The following is a 27,068-nucleotide window of genomic DNA, read 5'->3' on the forward strand; positions in this document are numbered from 1 at the left end:
GCATATTATATACTGTGATGGAAATTGCTGGATTTCAATGAATTCTCATTTCCAGGAATGGAGTGGGATATTGTTTTATTGTGTATGTGTTTGTTGGGGGGAGGGGGGGGGGAATTGGTTATTCTGTTGTGGGTGGGGTGGTCCCTACAATATGGTGTCACTGTGTGTGGTGTACTGTTGCTCAGAGCGTGTGTAATAGTCTAACCCATCCAAGTGAAAATTGGGCCGGATTAAGCGATTATGAATATCTCAAATAGCCAAGCTCTTGAAAGTAACACTAAAACTGATGCTATAACATACTGTGTCACTCAATGGCATTTCATGGGATAAAACATTAGATTTATTGCTTCCAGTTGGGCCAGAAACTATTAGTTTTAATTTTCAAGACGAACTGGTTTGTTTTTATTTATTATGAACTCACTGCAGGTGACATTTTGTATTAATTGTAGAGTCCCCAGCAGGTCGGGAAATCGGGAAAAAGTCGGGAATTTTGTGATGGGTGGGGAAGTCAAGATATTAGTAGTGTAGCAATCTAGACAGTATGGTTGATGAATCATGAAGAGGATACATAATTGAATCAACTCTTGGCAAGGAATACACAGGTGAGATATCATTGTTAAGTGAAATAAGCTATTAACAGGGTGACTGTCAGGTTCTGAAAATTACCTGGTAATTTTGAAAAAAATCGCAGAGACCCCGGAATTCCCTGGGAATTAAAGGAAATCTGTAAATTGCCTCGGGAAAGACACGGAAAAATATGTAAAAGTTTGTGCATATTTAAAAGCCAAATCCCATAACGTCCTTTAGTTCATTTTTTTCCCGGTCGCTATTGTGATTCATTCTGCTTTTCCCAGTCTGAGAGTACGTTTCACGCAAACAGGCGGAAATGTATGTGTGACACCGAGGCTCGATAGGGAAGAATTGAAATCTGCTTTCGTTACCACCCAGAAATTTTACGGCAACAGTCTGATAGATAACGCAACATTTGTGACATGCAGGTTGTGCATTACGAGCGCTGTGTCGCCATGAAAATAAATCAATATTTGTCCTGTGCTATCACTTGTTAAAGAAAAAGAAAAGACAAGTTATATAAGCGTCTTGGCAGGCTCGCCATCACATGATAAGGCATCGTGTGAGTAGCGGCGGTCTGAACGGTGTGAAGCATAGGACTCCGGAATGGGGGGTGGTTATTGATTTATTTTTTTTTAGAAACACCCGCCGGGGGGCGGGGTGGGGGGGGGGGGGAGTGGGGCTGAAGGCAACGCTAGAGCACAAAAACAGAACTTCGAAGCAAATTTTTAGTATGGAGAATTTTGATAACTGCTAAAACTGCTCTCTGCCAAGTGCGCATTGGTGCAGGCCTTGTGTGGAATCGGGATCCGTCATCCCTTGTTATTGAACTAAAGTGTTCGCGTTTCATTGGATGGGATGATAGTAATTTATATTATAGCTTTCTGCTCAAGATTGGCAGATTTTCAGTGTCACTGCATCTTGCCCTCCCTCAGTTCTTACACTAAGTTACAACTCTCACACTGAATAAGTCTACTCGAGCCATTCAAGTTATTACTCTACTTTGAGTTTCAGCATTAGTTTTTTTCTTCACGTTTATTATATGAATCATGACTCCCAGACTGGTTATTGACAGTCAATATTCTGGTTGTAGGTCTTTTCTCAGGCTCAAAACAGGATTCATTTTTATAGTCTAGTTTATGTAGGCTAATATGATGAGGGGAAGATATAAATAAGTAAGAACATACTGAAATAGCTAAGTCACACAAGATCCCAGTGCCAATGACATGTTGTTGACTGGATATAATGTAACTACATGTGTGTGTGTGTGTGTGTGTGTGTGTATTTACAAACATATACATATATGGTGCATATAAATGGAGCACAGGCTGTCATTGTAATATAACATGCCCCTTGAAAATGGATGAGGCCCCCTGGAAAATTGAGAAGCTGTGTTGGTAGTCACCCAGTTTTTTTCCTGTATAAAAAAAGTGAACAAAAGACTATTTTTTCTAAGGAAGCTAAAGTATTTTAAAGTTGATAATACATTGATGTCCATGTTCTACCATTCAACCATAGAGAGTATGATCAATTTTTGTATAACAGCAGGGGCCGGGAACTCAATACAACAAGATAAAGAAAAATTAAATCGACTAATACGGAAAGCATGTAAAATTTCAACTTCTACATTCCCCATCTTGGATGAATTCTGCCGTCGTAAGGGAAAACACCGAATGGTCAAAATTTTTCGATTTTTGTATTTTTATATATTTTATAGAGTATTTAATTCTGCATCTGATGGTGTAAAATTTTTTTTCATATCCTAATCCGTTGTTGCGTAATTGAGAGTTCGTCGTTTTCCCGTACACTGGCGAGCTCCGAGCCAGGGCTCAGTGTAAGGGAGAACGACGAATGGTCGATCGGTCAAGGATCACTGCTCGTTCGGCGTTGTCCCCTGATCTCTGCCGTTGGGCAAATTTGGCATGGGCGACGAATGACAATTGGGTCACTGTTGCGTCGGTACAAACATACTAGGTTTTTTTCAAACAAACACAGCACCACCCCCTCCCCCGGAGTACCGTCGACCAGGTTTATAAGAATGTATCACTTAGTGTGTCTTTTTGTCTGTGTTCAAGTATTAGGCCTATGCTGATTGTGTGAATTGAGAAGAGAGGGTGGGAGAGAGGGGTAAACGGATGGGAACAGGGGGAAAGTGGGAATGGGAGGGTCAAAAAAGTATTTAGAGAGAAATTATTAAGACTGGATATTAGCGTCCGCCAGATGTTCACAGACTAATGTCATGTTAGTTTGCTGTCCAGTCATTTGACATCCCAAATCCCAACGATGGTAATAGTGCCGCAATTTGTCCAGCACGTGTCACTGGTCGACGTCCTTATAGAATTACCAAGCAATTAATGACACTGCTTTATGAGAGTAAATTTCTTTGTCCAACTTAAAAAATGGACGTATTGTGGCGACACTTAGTCTTGCTTTACGATTTTTTTATGACTTGATGGACGTTACGATCGAGTATAATAATGTCTTGCAGATTCAAACTGTCTTGTCGATCTCTACTTTGTGGTATGTTTTCCATCCGATCAACTGAATCCTTTATTAAATACAAAGCGTCGCATTACCTCTCCCGAAAGCGTTTTTGTGATACAGTCTTGTCAGATTGTTACATTTCTTACGAGAAAGTTTGACTTGGCAATGATCTGATCGTATTATTGACATTGTAACATTGTTGATCCCTTTGGTCGTGCAGGGAAAATTTTGCAATTAGCGAAAATAAAAGTAAAACTCGCTTCTGAAGAGAATATGCAATAAAGAGATATCATGGAGATCATACTTTTGTTCCGAATGAGACAGTTTTAAATCAAGCTGTTGAAAATGTGCACACATCTGATTTGTACACTGACTGTGTAGTATTTGACCAAGCGAGGAAGGCAAACGAAGGACGTTTAGCGAGTTACAGTTGGGATATAACAAACACCTAACTTTACACGTATAATAGCTAGTTTGTATACGTCTTATTTTTATTTGTAGCCACCAGTACACAGTCATTACTGTCAATAATGCGTCACAAGTGACCATCGCCTACTCCCATAACATTCACCAGTGTAAGTGAGAACGACGAACCGTACCATTCGTCGTTTTCGCTTACATCGCAAGGCTCACCTGCGGGTGCGCAGTGTAAGGCAGAACGACGAATGTCGAATAACTTTGCTACTTTTTAACCTAAACCATTCAAACTTTAGATACTGCTTTATGAACACCTCAATCAGATATCTGGTGAATTACAGCTTAAAAGAGTGAAAAATAGAAGAGTTATAAAGTGAAAACAGTTTTTGCTTCTCCTGAAAAATTTGCCTCGCTACCTGCGCAGGACCATTCGTCGTTTTCCCTTACGACGGCAGAATTGTACATAACAGCTTGCACTAAAAAAATTAATTCCATCTTTTTAGACAACAAACATCCCTTGTTCCCTCAAATAAAAACATCAGTCAAAGACCTAGACTTCTGATCTGTAACAAAGAAAGATACAGAAGTTCATTTTTACCATCATCTATCAAAATGCTTTCTTCTTAACCATCTTGTATAAGTATACTTACGACCTTAGAGCATGCATCAAAATTACATTGAGTGTGTATCTAGCTTACTATTATTATTGTTTATATTGCTGCTCATTTATATTATGCATGTGATTGTAAGCCTACGTGTGTGTGTGCGCGCGCGCGCGCGCGTGTGTGTGTGTGTGTGTGTATGTACATGTGGTGAAACACCAAACCAATTTGCCAGGATCTGGACAATAAAGATGTATCTTATCTTATCTTATCTTTTATAATCATCTATTGTTTGAAGACTTACAAAATGTACTGGGGCAGTGCCACTGACTAGTGTCTTTAGGCCATTCCCATAGGGGGGACATTTCTATTTCAAGCATAGTAGAATTGTAAATGGGCTGACTCATGTCACACTCATAACTGTGCCTGATCTACTACAGGGAACTGCTGCTTTTTCTTTCCTGATCCTTACTATTGTCATTTACCTCTACTTTTTTTGTATGTTTGCCACTCTCTTATGACCTGCTGTTTCTGGGGTGCCTTGATAGTCGAAGCGGACCTTGTGCTGTTGAAGCTAGAGAGGTGAGCAGAGTAAGTCTCATTCCCTGTAAAGACTTCTCTATTGACACCCACCCCTTGGCGCTCATGTGACCTTATGCAGTTGCGAGTGCCGTAAAACCCTCTACTATTTAAAAAAAATGTACATATGCACTCATTTAAAGACATTTGTACTTTTTATCGTTGATAGATGGGCTTTTTGGGGATCATTCTTGCAGCGCAACGACCTTATTTTTCCCTTTAATTGGGGTCTTGAAAAAAATTTCCAGGATTTGGTGGGGACCCTGTAATTACGTGGTCGACTGACGGGTTGGACTGAAACTGCTCGAGGGTCAGATCTGGCTGCAGTTTGCCCCATACCTGTTTTACTGGAACAGGAAACTACAGGCTGTGATCATCCCAAAGCACAAAAACGTGGGGTGGTGGTTATACTTGATGTACTGTGGAAGTCAAGGGTTTGTACAAGCTTTCTTGGTTTTTTCCCCCCAGGATGACGACGGCAAGAACAAGAAAGTGTCCAACTCATCCGTCAGTGACTCGGGCCGGCTCAAGACTCGACTTGATGAGCAGAAACGAGGGACTACCACTGGCTCTGGGCTCAAGGTAAACTGTTATTGTAGACTTTTTTACACCTGCATCAATACAATTTAGATAATTAGGAGGCAGGCTGCGTCAGCCATGCCTGCCAGGGCCAGCATCGGCTGAGAGGCGTACAGTGTCCCAGCAGACAGATGGAGATACTCAAGGTCAAAACCCTCCCCTCACAGGTTTGAATTCAGGCCTTTATCATGAGAAGGCAAAGCGCCTTACTGCTTCACAACAGTACAGTCGTTAGTGTAGAGCGTAATCAAGACAGGGAAGATTACACAACCTGGGGGCACACCGGTGTTCATGAATATTAGGTAGGATTTTACACCATTTAATTTTACGTATTGAGGTCGATTAGTTAAGAACAAAAGAATCCAGGCTATAGTGTTTTTGTTTATGTTCTTGTGAATTAATTTTGAAACCCTTTATGTGGGGTTGGATTGTGTTTAAAGCAGATGAAAAATCAGTAAAAAGTATCCTGCAGTAATTTCTTTGTGTGTCTACGTGTTTGTAGATGTTTTCTAAGAACTCGAGAATGGCATCCTCTAAGCCCCTCTTTGCATGATAGGCAAATTGCATATTATCCTGCTATGCAGCAAGATGGGAGCTTTCCTTGGTCCTCTCTGTATGACAACGAGCCCGCGTCAACATGAAGTTCTGGCAACTTCTACACAGTGATGGGTCTATACCTGGCCCAAAGTTACTCCTGTAGATTCAGCCAAAAGAAAAGAACTTTTTAAACATGACAAACTTTGGTGTCAAAAACAGAGATAGTCTTGTTCTCTTCTCATTATTTGTAAATTTATGAAAAAAAAAATTAATTAATTTCATTAGTTGTAAAAATAACTGTAACTTCATGAACTTCAATAAGGGCAAGAGTGTGTTTGGACCCAGGCAGCTGTACCTTGGTAAATAATTATTGTGGATTGATTGTTCGGCTGACCATTTCATGCACATGGAAATTTCCGTCTAATTAGCAAATGTGCAGAGTGGGTGGTTAGCAGGTTGTTTGGTGTGGTTTGCTCTTTCATTCCTATCGAACTTCTATTGTTCTTATGTCCTCGTGGGTGGTTGGCGGGTTCTCTGGTGTGGTTTGCTCCTTCTTTTCTTTCTAACATCTATGGTTCTTCTTTTTTATGTTTGTTACTCTCTTGTAGCACATCTAATCTTCTGGCACCCGTATGACCTTAGGCAGTTGCGAGTACAGTAAAACTTCTACTAAAAAAATCTTATGTCCTCATTCTTTTATTTGTACGAGTGTTACTATCTATTAGCACGTCTAATCTTCGGCACTTATATGACCATGTTGTGTTGCGAGTGCCTTTAAATTCTTACTTAAAGTAAAACTAAACAGAATGTGTCTGTCTTTCCCTTGGATTTCCTGTACGACTTATTTTCTCTCCCTTTGTTTCTGTCTTACTTTTTCCTTAGAAAGTGGTCAGATGAGGCTGGCCACTGGTAGGTTCTTCTTTTCTTTCCCTTTGTTGCTTCTGTCTGTATATATCTTTTTCCGTGCACTAAATGACTTAATGTGGGGTGTGCTTGTCTTTACTTAAACAAAGAATCTCAGTGCAGAACCCTGCGATTCTCTTCACTCATTCAAACATGTAATCAAAGAAACAAAGATAGTGCAGAAAAGACAGCAGCTAACGCTTGACAAACGGGCTGATGTTTGAATGTCTCTTTTCAGAAACCTGGGCAGTCAGAGGTAGACAACCGACGGATCAACACACGACCACCGACCAACAGTTATGGGGGAACAAGGACCAGGACAGGTGAGAGGAAACATTGGGGTAGGTTTGAGCGGATGTAACGAAAATTGGGGGTGTGTGTGAAGGGATGAATGGAAACTTTAGGGAAAGTGTGTGTCACGGCGCCACTTTTTGCCCGATTCTGTTACTTTCAGATCGCGTGACTCTGGAGCTCCCCGGCTTGGGGTCAGGGGGTAAATTAGCCCTGAAGCGACTTTGCCTGTGTCGGTTAAGAACTTTGCATTTTTGTCTACATTTGAAACGCTATAACTTCTTCCCCATCCCACACAGCTAACCATTACATTGATGTACTAAAAGCTCAATGTCTTAAGATTTATTCTGCGTTAGAATGGTTAATTTCTCTTCCTTAGTTGTGTTTCTAGACAAGTGTTTGTAGAGTACCCAATTTGTCCTATTTTAGTCACAACCATATGAATAACTTATTCTTTTTTTAAAAACGGCATGACAGATCTCTCCAAAATCTGTGTTTAACTGGCTACGAATTAATTTAAAAAGAGTTAAACAAGAGAAAGTTTCTCTGTGTTTGTTCATGAATCATGCTGCGTCTGTGGCAGCCTGCATGCCGCTAAGAAAGATATTCGGTTTTTTTTAAACACTCATGGGTAGAGATAAACTTCGTGTTTGGAATAAAAATAATAACAGCTAACACATTCATTCTTAGTTATTGTGTTGGTAATATGCGCGGACACTTATGAATGTGTAAAGAAATTAGAACATTGTCAGGTATTGCGAATGGTCATTGAAACGAAAATTTTAGCTGGAAAAGTCTGGTGGTGATTCAGTGTCACTTTAAAGCTAGGAACTATTCTTATAACCCAATTACGAGAAGTCATCCCTGTTATTCAGTCAACTGACAAAACCTAGAATTAGCCTTTTAAGAAAAGTAAAGACTTTCTGGAGTGTAACACTAACAGATACTATTTGTGTATTGCATTGCAGATGTATTTTTTAACTTAAATTGATTTGTATTACTTCGTAAAGAGACTACAGGGTAATTTTTATAAACTTTTGAGAAAATATGCGAATATTCACGATTATATTAGACACATAAATTCGTTTATAGAGGAATTACTTCAAAGCAAATTGTGTGCCAGATGGATAAAGTTGCAAAATTACAGCCTTCTTTTATATGCTCAGATACCATCTTTTCTGAGTATCTGCACCAATGTTATGTCGCTCACGTTCCAAAAGTTCGACAGTTTTTGTCGTGACGTTTAAGTGGGCTCCACTGACTATTATCTTTTATTTTAAGTGGGGCATGATATAGATCAGATTCATCGTAAGAGGATAAGAAAGGACAAAAGTTTGTTTAAAATAGTAAGTTATGGACAGATATTATCAGTTAACATCGGCAAACATTGACTCAAAAATGTGTTTATTGCAAGTGTCTTTTTTAATAAATGGGACATCTTATAGATCACTTTATTGCAAACGCACGATGGAAAAACCAAAGCCTGTTTTAAAATGTAACTTATTTTCGATGCGGATGTTATTAGTCAAAATTAGCAGACCGTGGGAGACAGACTGGTCTAAAACAGGGGTGTGGAAGATGCCTCCTCACTTGTAGGAGTGTGATATACTATATACTTACTCTTGGCTGCCCCTGTGCTTCGGGTGTGGGTACCAGCACCTGTGACATAGCTGTTTAATACTTTGCCATCACATGCCACAGACACGATTTTGGTTTCCTTGTGTACAGGGTTTGTTTTGTGTTTTTTTTAATTGAGTGTGCATATGTCTGCTGGGACACTGTCCCTCTCAGTAAGTAGTGGTTTGTCCTTACAAGCAGCTTGCCTTCTAAATGATCTTAATTCTGTCAGTGAGGATGTAAGTCTCGTACAATTTCTTCCAGGTGTGGGTCGTGGAGAAGATTCAAACTTTACCATCCGTCGACGAGATGAACAACTACGGGAGGAGTCAGAACAGATGGAACGTCTCAGACAGGTGAATGTTGGGAAAGCTGGCTTTTGAGTTAGATGTTTTGCAACATGGAGGGGGGGGGGGGGCAGAATTATCTGCTCTCATAGATGAAATATGTTAGGAGTTAAATGTCCCCATAGGTGAGATTTTCCATACAGATGAAATATGTCGTAAAAGAAATGGCCTCATAGATGAGATTATGAGGAATTAAATGTCCCCATTGATGAGATGTGTTAGAGAAGAAAATGTCTGACAGAGAATGTCTCTGGAGGTCAATTCCTCATAGATTGGGGAAGATAATTCTTAGCATGGTTTGTAGTTTTTGAAAGCATTAACACAGAAAAATATGACATTTCTGTTCCTTCTTTCTGAATGGTCTAAAAGATGCATACTTTTAGAAATATCCAAAAGAGATTGAGATTTTTAAGGGTAGGTGGCAGTTAATGTTTCTAACTTTGTTATTAACCCATCCAAGCATCATTTAGAGTGATCATAAAACACTTTAGGAGTTCAAACTGAAAATCAAATAGCAAAATTTATTCTTTCTTTAAGGAATTTGAAAATATTTCATATTTTGGGGGCACAGAAGCAATTTTGACTCAATCCGGCCCGCGCTCTCGTTCAATCAGTTTATAGACTAAAGTGCTTATATTTTCACATAAACCCACTAAGAATAAAATCTGTGATCCTGGTTGGGCTTTTTTGATACTTGAAACCTCTAAAGAGATATTGAGGATAACATCATAGCTATTGCTTGACTCTATTAATTTTTGCATTTTCGCATCAACTGAAGCACTTGAAACTTCATTTTTCGAAATCGGTGAGAGATATAAAAAAAAGCCCACCGAGGATCACAGAAAATTCATGTTCACATAGTCAGGCCAAGTGTAAAAGAAACCCTCCACTTGTGTTTTAAATGAGAGCCCGGGCTGCAACCCATACCCCTTAACTTTTGTCATTTTGAGAAAATTTGAAAAAACGCACAGATTTTGTCATAACTTTCTAACCCAAACAGATAGGAGCATGAATTGAATTGTATAACGACAATTAATCATTTGTCAATGTACCCAATTCTTTTATATCCAATTTATAGAAAAAAGTCCCCCCAAAATACAATAGGTAGTGATGCAACAGAGAGGTCAATTTAGTGGTTGTATTAACTGAAAAGAAGAAATTAAGGGAAATTTGTCAAAAACATGCAACTCCAAGTTGCCAAATGAGGAAAACACAGCCATAAATTGCAGAAGGACTTCTTTATTCCTAATCAGTCCCTCTTCCTGGGAAGTAGAGACGTCTGCCAGTCCAATTTTCCTCCTCTAAAAGATGGTTCCTTTCCTGTTTTTCTAAGCTACACCCCTATTCCAGTCTCTGCCCCTCTATATTTGCGTACAGTTCCTTCTGATGCCCCTGTCCATGGTTTGGGCTCAGACCTGCAATGCCAAGGGCCCCCAAATTCCAGTGTGCAATAGTGATAGCAAAAGCTGCTTCTACTCTTGGTTTGGTCACAAAGACCGTCTTAGGGCCCTTCAACCAGGTGGAAACTCCCATTCTGTTTTTGTGTCACGCCAGGCGCGTACTTGATCTCCATTAGCTCATCTGTGGTGCACAGGCTTCATAAATGAGGGGGTTTGAGGTGGGTAGAAAGCCTTCCCTTGTGTGATAGTGCTGTGCTTCCTTGGCTGTAATGCCTTTTGTAAAAGTGCAGTATAACACAGATAGCTTGAATTCGTTGGAACTGGCCTCGGTAGTTCGAGGCATCTGTAGATTGAAGGATATTTTTAAAAGATAAAGAGGGGGGGGGGGGGGGAAACGGGACCGCAGCCACAGTTCTAACGATGCGTGATTTTGAGTCTTCTGTGTTTGACCTGTCTGTGTTATACATGTACTGTAAATGCACCAGTTGTTTTCACCAGTAAGTGGGCATCTGTCATGATGTGGGTCTCCATCTGTGCTGGTGCTGTGCAGCAATGTGGCAACCACTGCTTCTCACATTAGCAGTGGAAAGAGTTGAAAGACCTCAGAGGTTTTGCGTAATGCGACTGGAGACCTCCAATCTTCTCCTGGTTAAAAAGAATAGAAGAGTAAAAAATCTTGAAAAAAACCTTAAGAATAAGGACTTAGGTGTTGCTATTATCCTCTGCAGACAGAAGCTGGTATCCCATTCAATGGTTCAATGGCAAAATTGTAATCAGGCAGACCAAAAACACATTTAACACTCTAAGCAGCAGGGGGTTATTTATGCAGACCCCAAGCTCAAGAATTCAGCTGATGAGAGTCCAATTTCATTTATAACCAAAAAAAAAAAAAGGGAAAAGAAAGCAGAACAAATACACTCAAACCCTGCAAAACTGCCACCCTGTTTTACTAAACCAGCTTTCCACCATGTTTTGCTAATGCACGAAAAGAAATACCTTTATAAACATAGGCTACTAATTGCCTCCTACCTGAAATGAAGCCTACTAATGTTAATTTTTCCCACAACCCCTTCACTCTTGGCCACCAGAGGTGCCGCGTACACAGTCTATACAGTGCACACTAATACTACACACCAGCGACTACTCAGCAACTGTGTACGCCTAGCCTGGGGTCTAGTGATATTCTCCCTTCCTCCACTGACACACTTCTCTGGGTCTGAAAGTGAGTGAATGCATGAAGCACGAGCCTACAAGACGATGGGCATTAACCCCTTCATTACACAGGGTCAGTTTGTGCTTCACCAGACAGTTGTTGATTCTGATCACCAGGGACAAAGAGTAGCGCTAAGATTAGTGGTTGGTTGCATATATGATTAGACCCAGTTTATAAATTCTACTACATGTATCTCTAAAAGGAAAAGATTTCTGAAAATATCCCCCAAAAATGTGGTTGAATGCGAATCTGCTATTAGTTTTACGAAACACGTGTAATGAAGTAGTATGCCAAATGCTAAATATGAAGAACGGTGTTCATCATAATGGTCCTTGCAGAGCTGATAAAGTACTTTTAAAAAGGTACTTAAGTACAAATTTAAGTACAATCTAAAATATGTACTTAACCCTCATCCTGCGGGAGCCGGGTTTATGTAGCCCGATAAGCCTATTTCGGCACCTCGCCTGCGTTCTGGTCCCGAGTCAGTGTAGCTCCTGGCTCAGCGCACGCGCAGCGCGCATCCTCTTACGTGTCATTCGGGTCCCGAGTCGGATCCCCATTCACGCAGGTCAAGTGTGTGTGCGTCAGTCTGCTTGAGTTTGTGTGCGTTTGTGGCCTTCTTCTAGAACCACTTGCGTTGGTTCGTAATCGAGGCATACGTCTCATTCAAAACATGCCAAGTTGATAGCTCTAGATGTTCGTCCAATGAAATAATAGAAGAAATTGACCCACTTAGACATGAGGAGCTCGAAAGGATAGTCAGGAAACAAGACTTCCATTTTTCTATACAAAATATTTCAAATGAGCTTGATTTTGTATGAAATGATACTATCTGATAAAAGATGAGCTTGTTTAATAGTTTTGAATACCCTTGTGCAGGTACAAATAACAATTTGAGTGTAAAACATTCGGAATTTGACCTAAATTATCTCTTTTCGAACCTCAGGTCATTCATAACAACAAGAGTGTCCAGAAAGGTTATTCAAATGGGCGTAACTACTCGTAATGTCTTATCAGCTTGTGAGAGGGGGTTATTCATGTGTTTGTAACACTTTATAAATAGAATACTATGAAGGATAGAGCGTTATTTTCATCATCAGTTAACACACTCCCGCGGTATTCATGGCGAAAACACACGTTTCCCGGCGCGCTCGCTGTACACCAACAGTACACACTGAGTGACCCCGGCGGCCTGCCCGGCGAGTCCGACGTAATCGGTTGCTGATAAGATACGCATCTGGGCACAGACGCAGGATAAGAGTTAAGTACAGTAAAAGTACTTTCCTGTAAAATGTACTTTTTAAAAAAAGTACTTATGAGTACTTTCTGCTAATATGCTAAAACACTTCAATGCTAATGCAAAACATCATATTGAATAACATATCTAGTACATTTGACAAATTCGGCCATTTAAAACTAATAATGTAAACAGTATACAAAGCATTTGAATATACGTAGATGGAAGTGGTCTGTGAAATTGAAAAAGAAAAACAGCAAACAAACAGACGCAACTAGTGAGTAAGTGATATTATGAATAGAATTTGTTTGAGCAAGACAATATGATCAAATGTAAGTCAGTCCTAGAGGTCGGAAAGTAGGAAAAGTATCCAAATTGGAAAATGTAGAGACAAAGTTGCTCTAAGAAAATATAAAATTGATGAAAATGGCCAGCAAAAAATAAGTGCATTGAATTCTTCATTAACAAATCCTCAAGGAATCAAGGTAGCCTTAAGCACAAACCACAAAAAAAAAGGAAAAAAGAAATTTAGGTAGCCAAAAAAATTGATAGATTGATATACATTGAGAACTCAGTTTCAGTTTCAATTGATCAGTTTCAATTGATTATAATAGTGGTAAGACAGAGTTTGGTCACAATGTGTAGTCCACGGCACCCACGGCAAACCAAAATAGGCCTACACGTAATTTCCTAGAGTCTAGTAAGTGTAGTGTAACCAAAAATTCTCTGCTACAGTAGTCTACACCTAAGATCCCAGTGCTCGGGAGCAAGGGAAATATGGGATCTTAGCCGACGAAGCCAAGGAAGAATCTACAGTGACCCATGAACTGACGTGACCCCTAGGTAGGTTTATGACATATGGCGAGCAAAGAGTGGTCAACCTTGATGACCAATCACAGTAGCATGGTGGCATGAGGCATGCCATTATATTATACCGTACACTCATTAGCATATCGTCTCGAGATCTTTATCTACGTTTATCCAGTTGCCCCTCCCCTTTACCTGTCCAAAAATTGTAGCCTTCCATCTCTGATTGAGTCCCCCCACCCCCACCCCCACCCCCCGCCTTTGTCGTTACGTACCATTACGCTGTGACCACACCAATTAAAATTCAGGCTGTCTCGCAAATTCGGGAATAGAGAAAAACTGCCTTCAACTTCAATGGTCAGGGAAGAGTTCACAGTTCGATGTGATCCTGCCTGGAGCGAACTTGTAGGCCCTACCCGCCCAACGAGTGATGAAAGTTCAGGTGGCGAGCTCAGATGCGAGTGCGATGTTTGGGGAAAAGAAACGCCCATCGGTCAGTTCACACATCGGTGTGATCCCGTCTCGGGATCATTGTACCGTTTCATGGAGTTTTACAACGCATGTGATCACATTCACGAGAGTGGCTGATCTTTGACGCGACGGGCAGTTCTTTAATCTCAACTTTTAACTCTTGGTTGATTGGCTGTGCCCGCCCGGGTGTTTGTTCCGTAAATTATGATCAGAAATGCGGCACTTATTCTTTCATTAAGCTTCAACAGTACTCAAAATGTACTTGAAAAATACTCAAAAGTACTTTTACAAAAAGTATTGGAGTACAGTAAAAGTACTGGTTCTCAAAATGTACCGGAGTACAGTAAAAATACCAAAAATTGTAACGTAAGTACAAGTACCGGAATACTTGTACTCCGTTACAACCAGCTCTGGGTCCTTGTGCTTCACGAGGCATGACAAGCACCGTAGGTCTCAGGAGAATTTGCTTCCTTCTCCATTTAAAGAAAAAAGAACAACATCCATCATATAGGTCACAAATGGACTAAGTTTTGCTTGTGGGGAATAGCACAATAATTGTTGATTGATGGGACTTTGAAAATTAGGGGACAGTCAAGTGAAATTTCTTCTCCTCAAATACGGTACCTGAGTCAGTGCAACAAAGGCTCTCTTCAAGCGTTACACCTCTCTTTTCCTCGATGGCTCCCAGATTTCGCAAAGTACAGAGCTGAGACTGAAATTATATTATGATATACAAAACTGGGTTTCAGACCCATTCTGTCATTTTTGGAAGTATTTTTTTCAAGCCAACAAAATCACCAGTGACAGACTTACAAAGTTCAACAGTAATGAAAACAAAGCTAAACATGCAATTTTCTATCATCAAACTATTTGTTACATTTTCAATAACAGTACTTTTACCTGTGTCAACTGCTGACAAAAAAATTGAAGCACGGTTGACGAGCATAAATAGGTTTAAATGGAGGGGAAGGGGGAATTATCTCTCACACTAATACTAGGCCTAATCTGTAATCTGAATCAGATCAGTATCAATAAAAGTGCAGTCGTCGTTTACTTTTTACTTTTCTTCACTAAAATTGAATAAGACATTGTTTTCAATGAACTAATCACTCTATAAGTATAGCCTAAGTATAAGTGAGGCGTTTTTCTGAGAGAGATATCGGGTATCTGAAATAAGTCACTCTGATTTCTCATGACAGGTAAGAATCAAAATCAATTTTGACTTACTGTTATGCCACATGGTTAACACACACCACCTCCTTTATGAGTATGGAATCATAGGGGTTGAGGGCCAATACAGTGGGAATGATTTTGAATCTCCATCACCAATGAGTGAGGTGTTCCTCATTTTGTACTAGAGTGAGCAACCCCATAGGACACCATCGCTCTCTTTAGACGGGCCACTGCAGTTGATCTGACATTCAGGCTTGTGGATTTACAGTCATGAGTCAAACTTATCAGTTGTCAGCTGGGCCTTCACAGTAGCAAAGCTGGGAAAATATACAAGCTGATTAGTGAATTACCAATTTGTTGGTAAAACAAAACAAAAATAACAGCTGGAGAGAAAAGAATTTGGCAACAAATCACTACTACGTTATCAATTATGTTGGAGTACCTCAAGAAAACTGAGAGCACTCATTACAAAATATTAATTCGGTATACCTACATATTTCTTGAACATCGTTTTGCTATTAATTTGAATGCCCCCCCAACTCCCCGAAAAAAACACAAAACAGAATAAGAATAAGAAGGAATTGGGTGCGATCGCCATGAATTGTGGTGTATGGGAGTAAACCAAAATATAGTTCAATATATAAAACCACATTACAAATAAATGCAGAATGTTACCATTGAACTACTATAAGATTATAGCACAGCCAATTAAGAATTGCAATCATAGGGCCTATAGAATCTATATTCATGACCTAACCCAGCGATGAGCAGCAGTTTAACACACTTGGAATTTGATATAATGTTCAAAACAGCACACAAGTTAATGAGACATAATCTTATCTACTTTGTGTCTGCAGTCCGGAACTGAAGATTTTCAGCTTTTATTTTTAAATGTATTTTTTCCCGCCCCAGTGATAACTAGATTCTAGATCTAGATCTAGATTTCTTAGATCTATAATATACTGGTATGAAAACAATTGGAGGAAAACTGGAAACTTCACACTGGCTATAGAAATTGGCCAGAGTCAATTACTAGATCTAGATCTAGCCTCAAACTAAGCGTCAATAAGTCATAGAGAAAAGAGAATTATGCACGACCACTGAAGACTGTAAAAGTGAGGGAATTTGGCATCATGTGGTTAAAATTTTGTCTGTTCTACTAGGTCAGTCGATCGATAAAATGTCAAAGCAGGTCAAAGCTCATATTATGGCTTTGCGAGTGGTCCACAAACTCACAGCTTTCGCACCGTGACTCATGACAAGGCTACTTGTTCCGAAAAGGCACACACCTCCCTTCCAAAACTTGCTCATACTCTTCATCAGTTCTCCCTGAACTAAAGTAATTCCAACATTCAGCTCATGAATTGAACTACTGAATATTGCCAATGCTGTTCGTAAAACAAGCCAGCCCAATTAGTGTGTCCTAATCCTAATTTTAGTAGGCCATTACTAGACTTGCACTAACTTAGACATAGGTCAGCAAGCAGCTGATATTACGACTTACGATCGTATTAGGCTATACAAGTTCAAAACAAAACACCAGTGAATGAAATATACTCTTACCTGCTCAGAATATCAGTTGAAACATTGTCAAAGCTGAAGAATTTCAGTTATTCTTCCACATTCGCTTATGAAAACCCGGAGATGGGTTGTCCGCAGGTGACAAAACACGCAGATGATGCATCCTGGGATTGAAAGCTTTCTGTGCGAATGAGTAAAACTTTGGAGCTATAAATAAACCTAAGCGTGTGTCCCTGACTCGACAAAAGTTCAGTTTGACCTCCGTGATGAACTGGTTAGCAGAAGATCTACTGATTGTTTTGGCAGTCAGATTAGAAAATCAACGGATCAACTAAGCAAAAATTTTCATTACTTCTGAAATGTGCATGTAATTTGAAAGAGGGGGTACCTGCTAAAATGATTGACAGCGTGTTTCAAAAATGTGTTCTTGGTAAAAGTAACAGGTCAGATCTATTCCCAATACGTTGAAGCAGCCAATCCGATATAAAGCCTTAAATCAGTCATTTTTGCCAAACATGGTATTTTTTCCCCTGAATATTCCCTGTGGTGTACCTTAAAAGTGTAATTGTGTTAGTTATTACCAGAACTGCATAATGTGAACACCCCCCTACCCCACACATTTGCTAAAGCTGAGTTGTGTTTGTAGTGTTAAGAAACATCAGAAAAAATATTGCTCTCTTGTTATGGAAATTACATGTATCTGTTGTTTTATTCCGGCCACAGACTGTTGAGTCTAGGTTAAAGGTGACATTGCCGGACAACTTGCCCGAAGCTCTACGAGACGGTGTTGTTCTTTGTCATCTGGCCAATCAAATCCGCCCACGTTCTGTGGGAACCATCCACGTCCCGTCACCCGCTGTGGTAAGTTAACACTTTCCCTTCCGCGAGCCGCATAGCTCGCGGACATGGCCTCACTAGACCGAGAGCCGCAAAATACGGCTCGAGTGTATCTATTCCAATCCAGTAATGAAAAGACAGGAAATTCTCGGCCGATCCACGTTTTCAAAATAATAAAATAGACTTCCTGTTAGCAGATACGAAAGAAAATATAGCACTGAGAGATGATTTTTAGTTTATTTCAGGGCTTCTTTTTTTTTTTGTCCCCTTCGAAACTTAGAAAAGAGAAAAAAAGCGCTCCCCTGACTTCAGTATATGTCTCATATTTTCACTTCTATATTAGAACATACATCGCTTTCAGTATTTCTTTGCATTACTTTCGGCAAACCTACCTGGGAAGTTTGAATGATGCTGTTGTTTTACTTTGTTAGATATAACCTCTCAAAGCTGGAACATTGTTGATTTCATATGACACCCGTGATATTGCGTGATCACTTTTAGAAACCCCAAACTAATATAATTGGAATAAACCTTCAATATTTTATCACCGTCTGATAGATTATTTTTTAACCTTCAGTTTGATTGGCCATATGATATGGTTTGTGTGTGTTTAGTTGGATGTTTGACATTTTCCTTCGGTGAGGTAGGGGCTTAAAAATAGGTCAAGAAAAAGCCCTGGACCAGTGGTGGATTTTGACCTGGTAGGAAAAGAGTCCATCTGGTGAAATGTTTGAGGACCACAATTGAAATACTGGCAAACCTTGTTATACCGCCACTCTTGGGACCTGCATAAAGTTTGTGGAATAACAGGCCTGGTGGTTTAATGAGGTTCCTCTATTAAATAGACTTGACTGTCCAACGTCAGCTGGAAATATCCTGCAGTACGACCTGTGTTGGAAAGATGTCTTTCTGTTAGTAATTTGCGTGTCCTTGAATATAAAGCCAGAGTCTCTCTCTCTCTCTCTCTCTCTCTCTCTCTCTCTCTCTCTCTCTCTCTCTGGGTTTTTTAGTCAGCAGCCATTTTTATCCCTGCAAATTGTTCCCCTTCTTCTTCTGTGGGTGGTTAGGGGCTGCCACTTTCTGTACCTGTACCAGTTTTTACCTGTTTATCTGGCTTTTAAACAACGTTACTCGATTGTTGTTTTGTTTACTTGCTTCTCTCATACTCATACCAAAACCTTTTTATGTCAGATAGCAATGCAGGAGGTTGGGGAACACCACTGGTTTGTCCTACTTCTTCTCTTTCTCTGTGTTGCTTCAAACGTAGTACGTACTACTAAACCAAAACAAAATAAAGCCACATTTTTTTCCCCCAAATTATTACATTGTTACATTTTGTGGTGATTCTCTTTTTTCAGCCCAAACTGACGCTGGCAAAGTGTCGGAGGAATGTGGAGTACTTCCTGGAAGCCTGTCGCAAAATTGGTGTGGATCAAGTATGTACTTTTAAGACTCAATGTTTACTTTTGTGCATATCAGCAGCATTAAAAAACACAGTGAGAACATTAAATATGCACTGCAAACAATAAATATACTCCAAGAACATTTGATACACATCAAGCACATTAAGTACCCACTGAGAACATTAAAATGTTTTGTTTCTTTGTGTTAGTCGAATGTACCGAGCAGATACATTGCACAGTGACAGGCACAGTGTTGAGTGTAAGAGATACATTGCACAGTGACAGGCACAGTGTTGAGTGTAAGAGATACATTGCACAGTGTTGGGGCTGCTACGAGCACATCCAAATTCTTTTCTTTTTCTAAAATGTTTCTGTCTGTCTTTCTTGCGTTTTCACAAGCACCAAATTGTTGTTTTCGTGTCGATGTGCAGCTTTTTGCCCCCGACTAGACCAAAGTGAGCACAGTGACGGAGACACATTCATTCTGTGTCCCTCTGTCTAAGTTAGCTGCCATGCATATGGTTCCAATGCCAGGGGGCAAACGTAGCTGTCTGTCTGAGTCTGTCAGATCTTTTCTCCATAGTGTAGTTGTCTCTGCACAGTCTAATGTTGCTGTGACTCTATGTGTCAGGGATGCTGTTATTTCCTTTATTTTCAATGAAATACATTTTCAGATCTGTGATAACGGTCATTATACCTGGCATTTGTTTTCTATTGAACCCCATTGTAGTAGTGTTTTTGTAATTTTCACCCAATTTTCACAAATCCTTGTGGCCTCCTTGGTTGTTCTCTGTAACTTTGTCAGTGGGTCTGCCATGTACACACACAGCTCAGGTGTTGCTTGACATTATGTTGGGTTCATGAGTAACTGTACTCAGCCTACTGAGTCTCTTTGCGGGTAAGTGGCAGGTGCTCTAGTGTGGTTTGCTCCTTTCCCATCTATCGTCCTTATCTCTCCTCCACCTTAACTCTGTCTGTATGTTATTTCCAGTAACACCTTTATTCTCTGCCACGTATATGACCTATTGGTGGTGCAAGTGCAGTAAAATTCTTACTAAAACTAAACTTAATTCTCCTCATGAGTGGTTAGAGGGTGCTGCTGTTAGTTCAAACTTCTTAACTATCTCTCTTTTGTTTCTGTCTGTCTGTATTTTGCCTTTTCCAGCCCTGCGTGATGGTTGTTATGTGGATGATTTTTTACTTCAAAAAACCCCCCAAAACATGAGTCTGAGGTGCCAATTTCCCATAAAAATCCAGATTTCTGAAATTGTCTCGAATTTGTAATATATGCTTGAACATACATTAATTTATACATTGATCTCTTTTTGCATGTCGTATCGCTTTACATAAAAATTGTCTTGAGAAAAGATGTATTGATTTTACTCTAAATTTTGAGTCCCTGCCCACATAACAATTTCCATGGGGTTGGAAATGTTCAGGACTTTCTGCATAGCCAGTGGACACCTCTGATGAGTTTCCTGTAGCATGGAGTGGGTTGGTGGCACTAGGGCATCTGTTGGGCTGTGGGTGGTTGGCAGGTGCTCTGGTGTGGTTTGCCTCTTCTTTCATGTCAAACATCTATCATTCTTATCTCTCCTCCTACCTTTCATTGGATGTTTCTCTTGTCTTTGTATTTTTTTTCTTTAGTCTCTACCTCCTAATCGTCTGTTTTACTTTTAGTAAGAGTATTATAGCACTTGCAACACAATTAGGTTTGTTAGTGCTGAAGATAAGAGGTGCTACTAAAGAGTAACATACATAAAAAAGGAGAGATAATGACAATAGATATTTGATAGTAAAGAAGATGCAAACCACACCAAAGCACCCACCGACCACCGATGCACTTATATGACTTATTTGTAAAACTGTTACTAAAAATACTATTTTAAAAAAGAAACATTTGTCTGATTATTTGGTTGTGTATTAGTGAAGTAAAGAACTACCCACATACTCTGATTTTGGACTTCAAATTTCTGTACCTTTGTATACTCAACCCAGCCACTTTTTTCTTTTGCGAAATGCAGAGTATATTTTTTTGTAGCTTGACTTTGTTATTAGTATTTTTTGTCGAGGTAATTTATTTTGATTTTTTATGTCTTGATTTTTTTTTCACTCCCAGAATGTGCTTGCTTTGGTGTTCTTTTCCCCTAGTTTGTTTTTTTCTTTCTTTTTTTTTTTTTTTTGGGGGGGGGGGAGAGGAGATGAGGCACACTCAAAAGTTATGTACATAACAATTTTCTTCATATTCCAAAACATGTTTGGTTGTATTCAAGGAGATTGGAGAAAAACATTTGATTAGTGCTTCAGTTGTGTCGGTAAAGGTAGTGCTCAGACTCTGACTACTGGCTCAAGTGTTGGCTCTGACCAGATGATCTTATTAAAAACCCCAAGAAAATCTTAACTCAGTGGTCATAGTTGGTATGCAATGGGGCTCTGATGTTCTGTAAAAACATATACAAACAACAGATTGGTTGGTTCTGTATAAACATGTTCTTTTTATCCAAAATAATAATAATTCAGACCATTTCTGTAGCGCCCAATTCTGTACAATACAGCTCTAGGCGATTTACAAATACCTTCACCATAACATAAAATACATGTGCATGAACGTGCTGGGCCTTACAGACAGTCCATCGTAGTGTGTGCTTTACTGTGCACTAGAAATAGGTCACTGAACAGAAACATCGATTGTTGATGCTGGACCAGCAGGTTGGCCTTGACAGACAAAGTCATAGAAGCCCACTTCCAAAATGATCTAAATTGTATCAATTGGGATGTAAAACTCCTACAATTACAAAGAATAAAGAACATTTGCTCTGCCTGTCCCTAGGCATATGTTCCTCGCACTTAAATTGTTATGTGTGTCTTTGGCTCAGATGTGTCATCAGATATGCGTCCTTGACACTGACTCTTTATGTTGTTGGTTATATTTTAACCTAAAAAATAAGTTTACTCATTTGCAGTTCAGCACTGTACCTGAAACTCAAACGAAACATGTTTTGATCTCATTGTCTGATGCAAACTTTGCATTTTTACATTGTATTTGGACCAAACTGCCAGCTTTTTTGTTATTGTAAACCTGATTCAGTCATTATGTTATAATTGGTTTTTAATTGTTACTTGTTTGTCGAAGTGAATGTTAGCTTGAACGTGTTTTTACTTTTGCTTACATTTATATATGTATCATTCACCAATGAGTTGGGGGTATGCTTTGTGTTTTTAGTTCTTTCCCATTTTTTTAGCGTCTAAATGTGTCACAGGTGGAATAATGAATGGTTAAAGAGTTACTTGGACTAGTTTTGTCTGTTCTGTTTTGGCAACTTTAAGAACAAGTGTGCTCAGGCACAAGTTTGGAAAAGTACCTTTTGTTGTACCTTTTCTTATTGTCATATTATTGGATTGTTGGCCAGCTAATCAAATGTTCTGAGCCCATCATTTATTTAATCTGTGGTATTGGTCGCATGTGCTGAAGAAATAATTTCTTGAAACCTAAATTCTAAAAGTAGAAAAAAACTCAATAAAGATACATAAAGTGGGCCTAGGTACTATTGGGTTTTTAAAAACCTGAGACAGCTATTGTTTCTTTCTCCCTTTAAAAAAAAATCTGCTCTCTGGGCTTGCCAATAATGTTATTATGATTATTATTATTATTACCCTAAGGGTTTTGAAAATCAATCCTTTTTGTTTTGTTCATTGGGCCATTAAAATTTTTGAAAGAGGCAAAAGCCCTGTGGCTCTTGTTTGTGCTGTTGTCAACCTTTCCTTTTGCAAACACTGCAGCTTGGTTTCTTTAAGACCTCCAAGGTTATTTTTTTGCAGGGTATTTTACTCTGTTTAAAATCTGTTGACATTCCCAGTGTTGTGGCAGGCGTCTGTGTTTGCTGTGGACACATGGGCTTCTGGGTCCTTGCTGGAGTTTGTTAACACACTTCTGCATGTTCCGTCTATTAAATGATAGTAATTGTGTGGAGTGGGGCAGAAAACAATTGTGTCGTGCGGGGCAGAAACAACTGTAACTATTACAAGTTATTAGTCATTTTTTTTCATGTGAAAAGAACAGCAGAATGAATTTGCTTTTCTGTTCTTCCTGTTCATTGGTAGAGAAAAGACCCATTTCTTGTTTCTGTTGATTTTCGTTCCCTTGGACGTACATACATACATATGCCTCCTTGTGCATGGGTATTTTTAGTCTTTTAACTTGATCTATTTTGTTTTTGATATTCCTTGTTTTTATCTAGGGGGTACATTGTGGTCAAATTCTTACCTCTGCCTGCACACTACCCCTTGTGGAATTATAGAAATCACTATCTAAGAGGTTTTTAAAAAATTGTCAATAGTTTTTATTAAATTAGACTAAAGACTTTCAAAAAATTATGGACACATTCCTTTTTCTTGGAATTATAGACTTCTCTATGGAAACTGATAACATTGTAGGGGATTTTTGGCACTCATAAATTTGTAGAACCAGCTGTCTTGGATTGTTATAACGTACTAGATATAACTGTCAAAGTTTTGCATAAAGTCATGCTTCCATGAAAAATATAGACATGACTCCTGTGGTTTGCTCCTTCTTTCCTATCAGACATCTATCGTCCTAATCTCTCCTCCTTCTTTTTTGTGTTTGTTACTCTCTTGTAACACCTCTAATCTTCGGCACTTATATGACCTTATTGTGTTGCAAGTGCCGTAAAACACTTAGTAAAACTAAGACATGACTCTGTGATTTTAAATGGAATTATACACTTGGTTATCAATTGTTTTCCTGAAGGTATTGACTTATCTGCCAAAATTTTTGTCTGTACTAACATTACGGCTCTACCTCTAGTCTCGCAGACCCAAGTAGGCTGAAGTAAATTTTGTCAGATCGTCAACCGTTGGTCTCATAAGCTGATGATGTGAGCTCAGTTCCTGCATTTGAAAGTCTACTTGTCACGAGTATGGCTGTCTTTCTGCACGGATGTTGTGTCCCAATCAGTGTGGGTTTGCTGTGAGTGGCAGATATATGTTGCATTCTGCCTCTTTGTGAGCTAAACTGTTGGTTGAGGTGTAAAAACATACACAATCCTTAGTCGTAATCCCAATCACAAGTGAGATCTTTTTTGGGGTTCCAAGTTCAGGGTGTTGGTTTGGCAGTTCACTTTCTGTCTTGCGAAGTAGAGGCCCATTCTTTTATGGACTCTCTTGAAAGCAATATCAATTGTTAGCCAAAATGTTGCTGGCCTGTCCACATACAACACTCTATCTCATGTTGTTCCCTGTTCGCCTTGAAAAGATAACTGAGTAAACATTACACGCCTTCCATTGCTGTGAATAGCGGCCAGCACAAGTAGAGAACACACGCATTTATATGCCTATTTGTCTTTGTGTTGTGACACACCCCAGTATGTGTGTGTGTCTGTTGTATGACATGCCCATGTGTGTCTGTGTGTTATGACACACCCGTGTGTGTCTGTGTTATGACACACCCATGCGTGTCTAACACGCCCACGTGTGTTGGTGTGTAATGGCATGCCCATGTGTGTCTGTGTGTTATGACACACCCATGTGTGTCTGTGTGTTATGACACGCCCATGTGTGTCAGTGTGTGTGTGTACCTGTGTTTTATGACACCCATGTGTGTCTGTGTGTTGTGTGACACAGTTCGGTGTGCATGTGTGTGTCCATGTGTGTTGTGTGACACAGTCCTGTGTGCATGTGTGTGTTGTGTGGCACAGTCCTGTGTGTGTGTGTTGTGTGACACAGTCCGGTGTGCGTGTGTGTGCGTGTGTGTCCCTGTGTGTTGTGTGACACAGTCCTGTGTGCGTGTGTATTGCAGGCGGTGCTGGCTGAGTCAGACGACGTGCTGGTGGGTGTACACCTGACACCTCTGGCTGAGACTGTGGAGCACCTGGTTGGATTCCCCAGACTGGAGCCACGCGATTTCTACACAGCCAACTTCTGTCTTCTGCTGCTTAGTATTACTGTGCTGGTCTTGTGTGTCCGAACATTGACCATGTGACAAACCGTGTGTATATCCCAACGATAGCCCTGTGAATATCTGAAACTTGGCCCTTTGTATTAGTCAGAACCCTGACCCTACGTGTCTGAAGCGTGACCCTGGTACTGTATACTCGAGCTCAAGCCCTGCACATGTCTAAAATGTAGTCATGCGTGTGTTGGAACCCTGACCCTGTGTGTCTGAAGTTTGGCCCAGTACTTTGTATTGAAAGTTAAGGCCTGCGCTTGTCTGTAATGTAGTCTTGTTTGTTTTGGAACCCTGTCCCTGTATGTATTTGAATGGAAATCCTGTGTGTTCGAACCCAGATGCTGCATGTCTGGACCCTGGCTAAATCAGTGTGTATGTACCCAGGCCATGTATGCCCTAGAGGGTCCATTGTTTACTTCTGTCTTTCATTTGATTTATTGATTCAGATCTGGGTCATGTTCCATGCCTTCGTTGATTTTTGTGTGAACAAGTTGAGAAATTGTGATCTGAAACTGATGAAATAGTGAGATGAGACTAAAATGAAGCAAAAAATTGATGTGACAATGTGTGTGTGTGTCTGTATGTGAGTGTGTGTGTGTTTGTGCGTGTGGAATCAGGTTTGCATCAGGGGTTGTTATTTACCTCCAAAAGATCTCAGGGAAAAGCCTTTTGACTAAACTTAAATATTGTCACAATGGACTATTTGTGTGAGTCATCGAAAAAAAATTATACGAAGATCGTATTTGAACTCAACAACTGTTAATAAGCTTGATATCACCTCGTGGAGATACAGTTTGTACTACAGAAAAGCTTATATTTTGTTTGTAAAGTAGATTCTTTTCACTGGTGTCTGTGGTGTAGCAGTTAGGTACTTCGCCATCCACACAGGAGAACCGAGTTTGATTCCTGATTTGGGAAAATTTTTATCAAGTATCTCAGTCTTTGAGTAGGGATGTTGTATCCTTCTCAGCCTTGGTAGGCCTTGATTGATAGGGTCAAGGCCCGTTTCCTAAATGATCCGAACGCGTTGATTGGGGCATAAAACATTTACATTTCAAAAAGAAAAAGTTAACAAAAAAACCTCCGTCAGATGAAAGGCTCTGCTTCTTTGAAAGTAATAAGAAAATCATGTACAGATACTCAATAACAGGGGAAGAGCTTGCTGTTACTTCATGGAAGTACAGTTTATATTTTGGGAAACTAATGTAATTCATGTGTAAAGTATACTCTGTTTATTTTTGTATATTAAGGGAAGACCCGGGTCGGCGATCCAAGGCAATATCGATACAATTTTTTAAATATCCAACTTTTGTTTTTTGCGGAAAATTGTTTTTTGCGGAAAATTGTTTTTTGCGGAAAAATATCCTTTGACATCTGTTCTATCGAGCCAAAAATTTGAAAAGTGCAAAGTGCTCTAAAAATCCTTTAAAAAATCCCTGTTTTGCAAAGTGCTCTAAAAATCTACTTTTTGACATATATGACCTCCTGGGTGCAAGGAGTTTTCAAAAACTACAGAAGCTAGAAGCTTCAAATTTGCTGTACATGTGCTTTAAGATCGATTCTGGGGATCTATGAAAGGGAATTGGGAAATATTGGAAACTTGAGGAAATATTCAATTTTTTTTGTAATATGTACCCCAAAATTTCGTCAACTGACTCTAGGGGGTCCAATGACTTTGGGCTCACTTTTTTAGTTTTAAAGATAGGTCAAAATCCTTACATGGATCCCCAATTCATATAGGTTTGTACTTGTGTGCCAAATTTCAGGCTGATAATTCAATATTTACTATGAAATTCTTCTGCACTAAGAAACTGGTTTGAAAATCCATGATGGCCGCAACAGAGACCCATTTTTCAGAAAAATTCAACAAATTCACTTTTAGTACATCCTATTTACCTATGAACTTCTTGCACAATTACATTAAATTGAATAAAAGTCATACGTTTAGAAAAATTTTCCGGGAGTGTACGTCTCCCCTTAAAGAACTGTCTAGCTCGCACATAGCGAAATCTGAGGGATACTATACGGAAATCGCTTTGTTATACAAGAATTTCACAATGTATGTGTTTTAAGTACAAAGAATATATTATTACATGTAAAAGAAAATATTCATTA

General features: G+C 39.5%; 1 protein-coding gene across 1 annotated transcript in view; it reads left to right on the top strand.

The window, feature by feature from the left end:
- Positions 1-27,068, top strand: part of LOC101853117 (leucine-rich repeat and calponin homology domain-containing protein) — a gene marked incomplete in the record, with an annotated part of 93,027 nt that overhangs the window by 60,498 nt on the left and 5,461 nt on the right. The window contains 5 exon segments of the mRNA XM_013087027.2: positions 5,121-5,234; positions 6,910-6,994; positions 8,844-8,935; positions 17,472-17,609; positions 18,944-19,021. Coding sequence (XP_012942481.1) covers positions 5,121-5,234; positions 6,910-6,994; positions 8,844-8,935; positions 17,472-17,609; positions 18,944-19,021 — 507 coding nt within the window.

The sequence above is a fragment of the Aplysia californica genome, unplaced genomic scaffold, assembly GCF_000002075.1.
Source record: "Aplysia californica isolate F4 #8 unplaced genomic scaffold, AplCal3.0 scaffold00535, whole genome shotgun sequence".
In the NCBI taxonomy this organism is placed as follows: Eukaryota; Metazoa; Mollusca; class Gastropoda; order Aplysiida; family Aplysiidae; genus Aplysia; species Aplysia californica.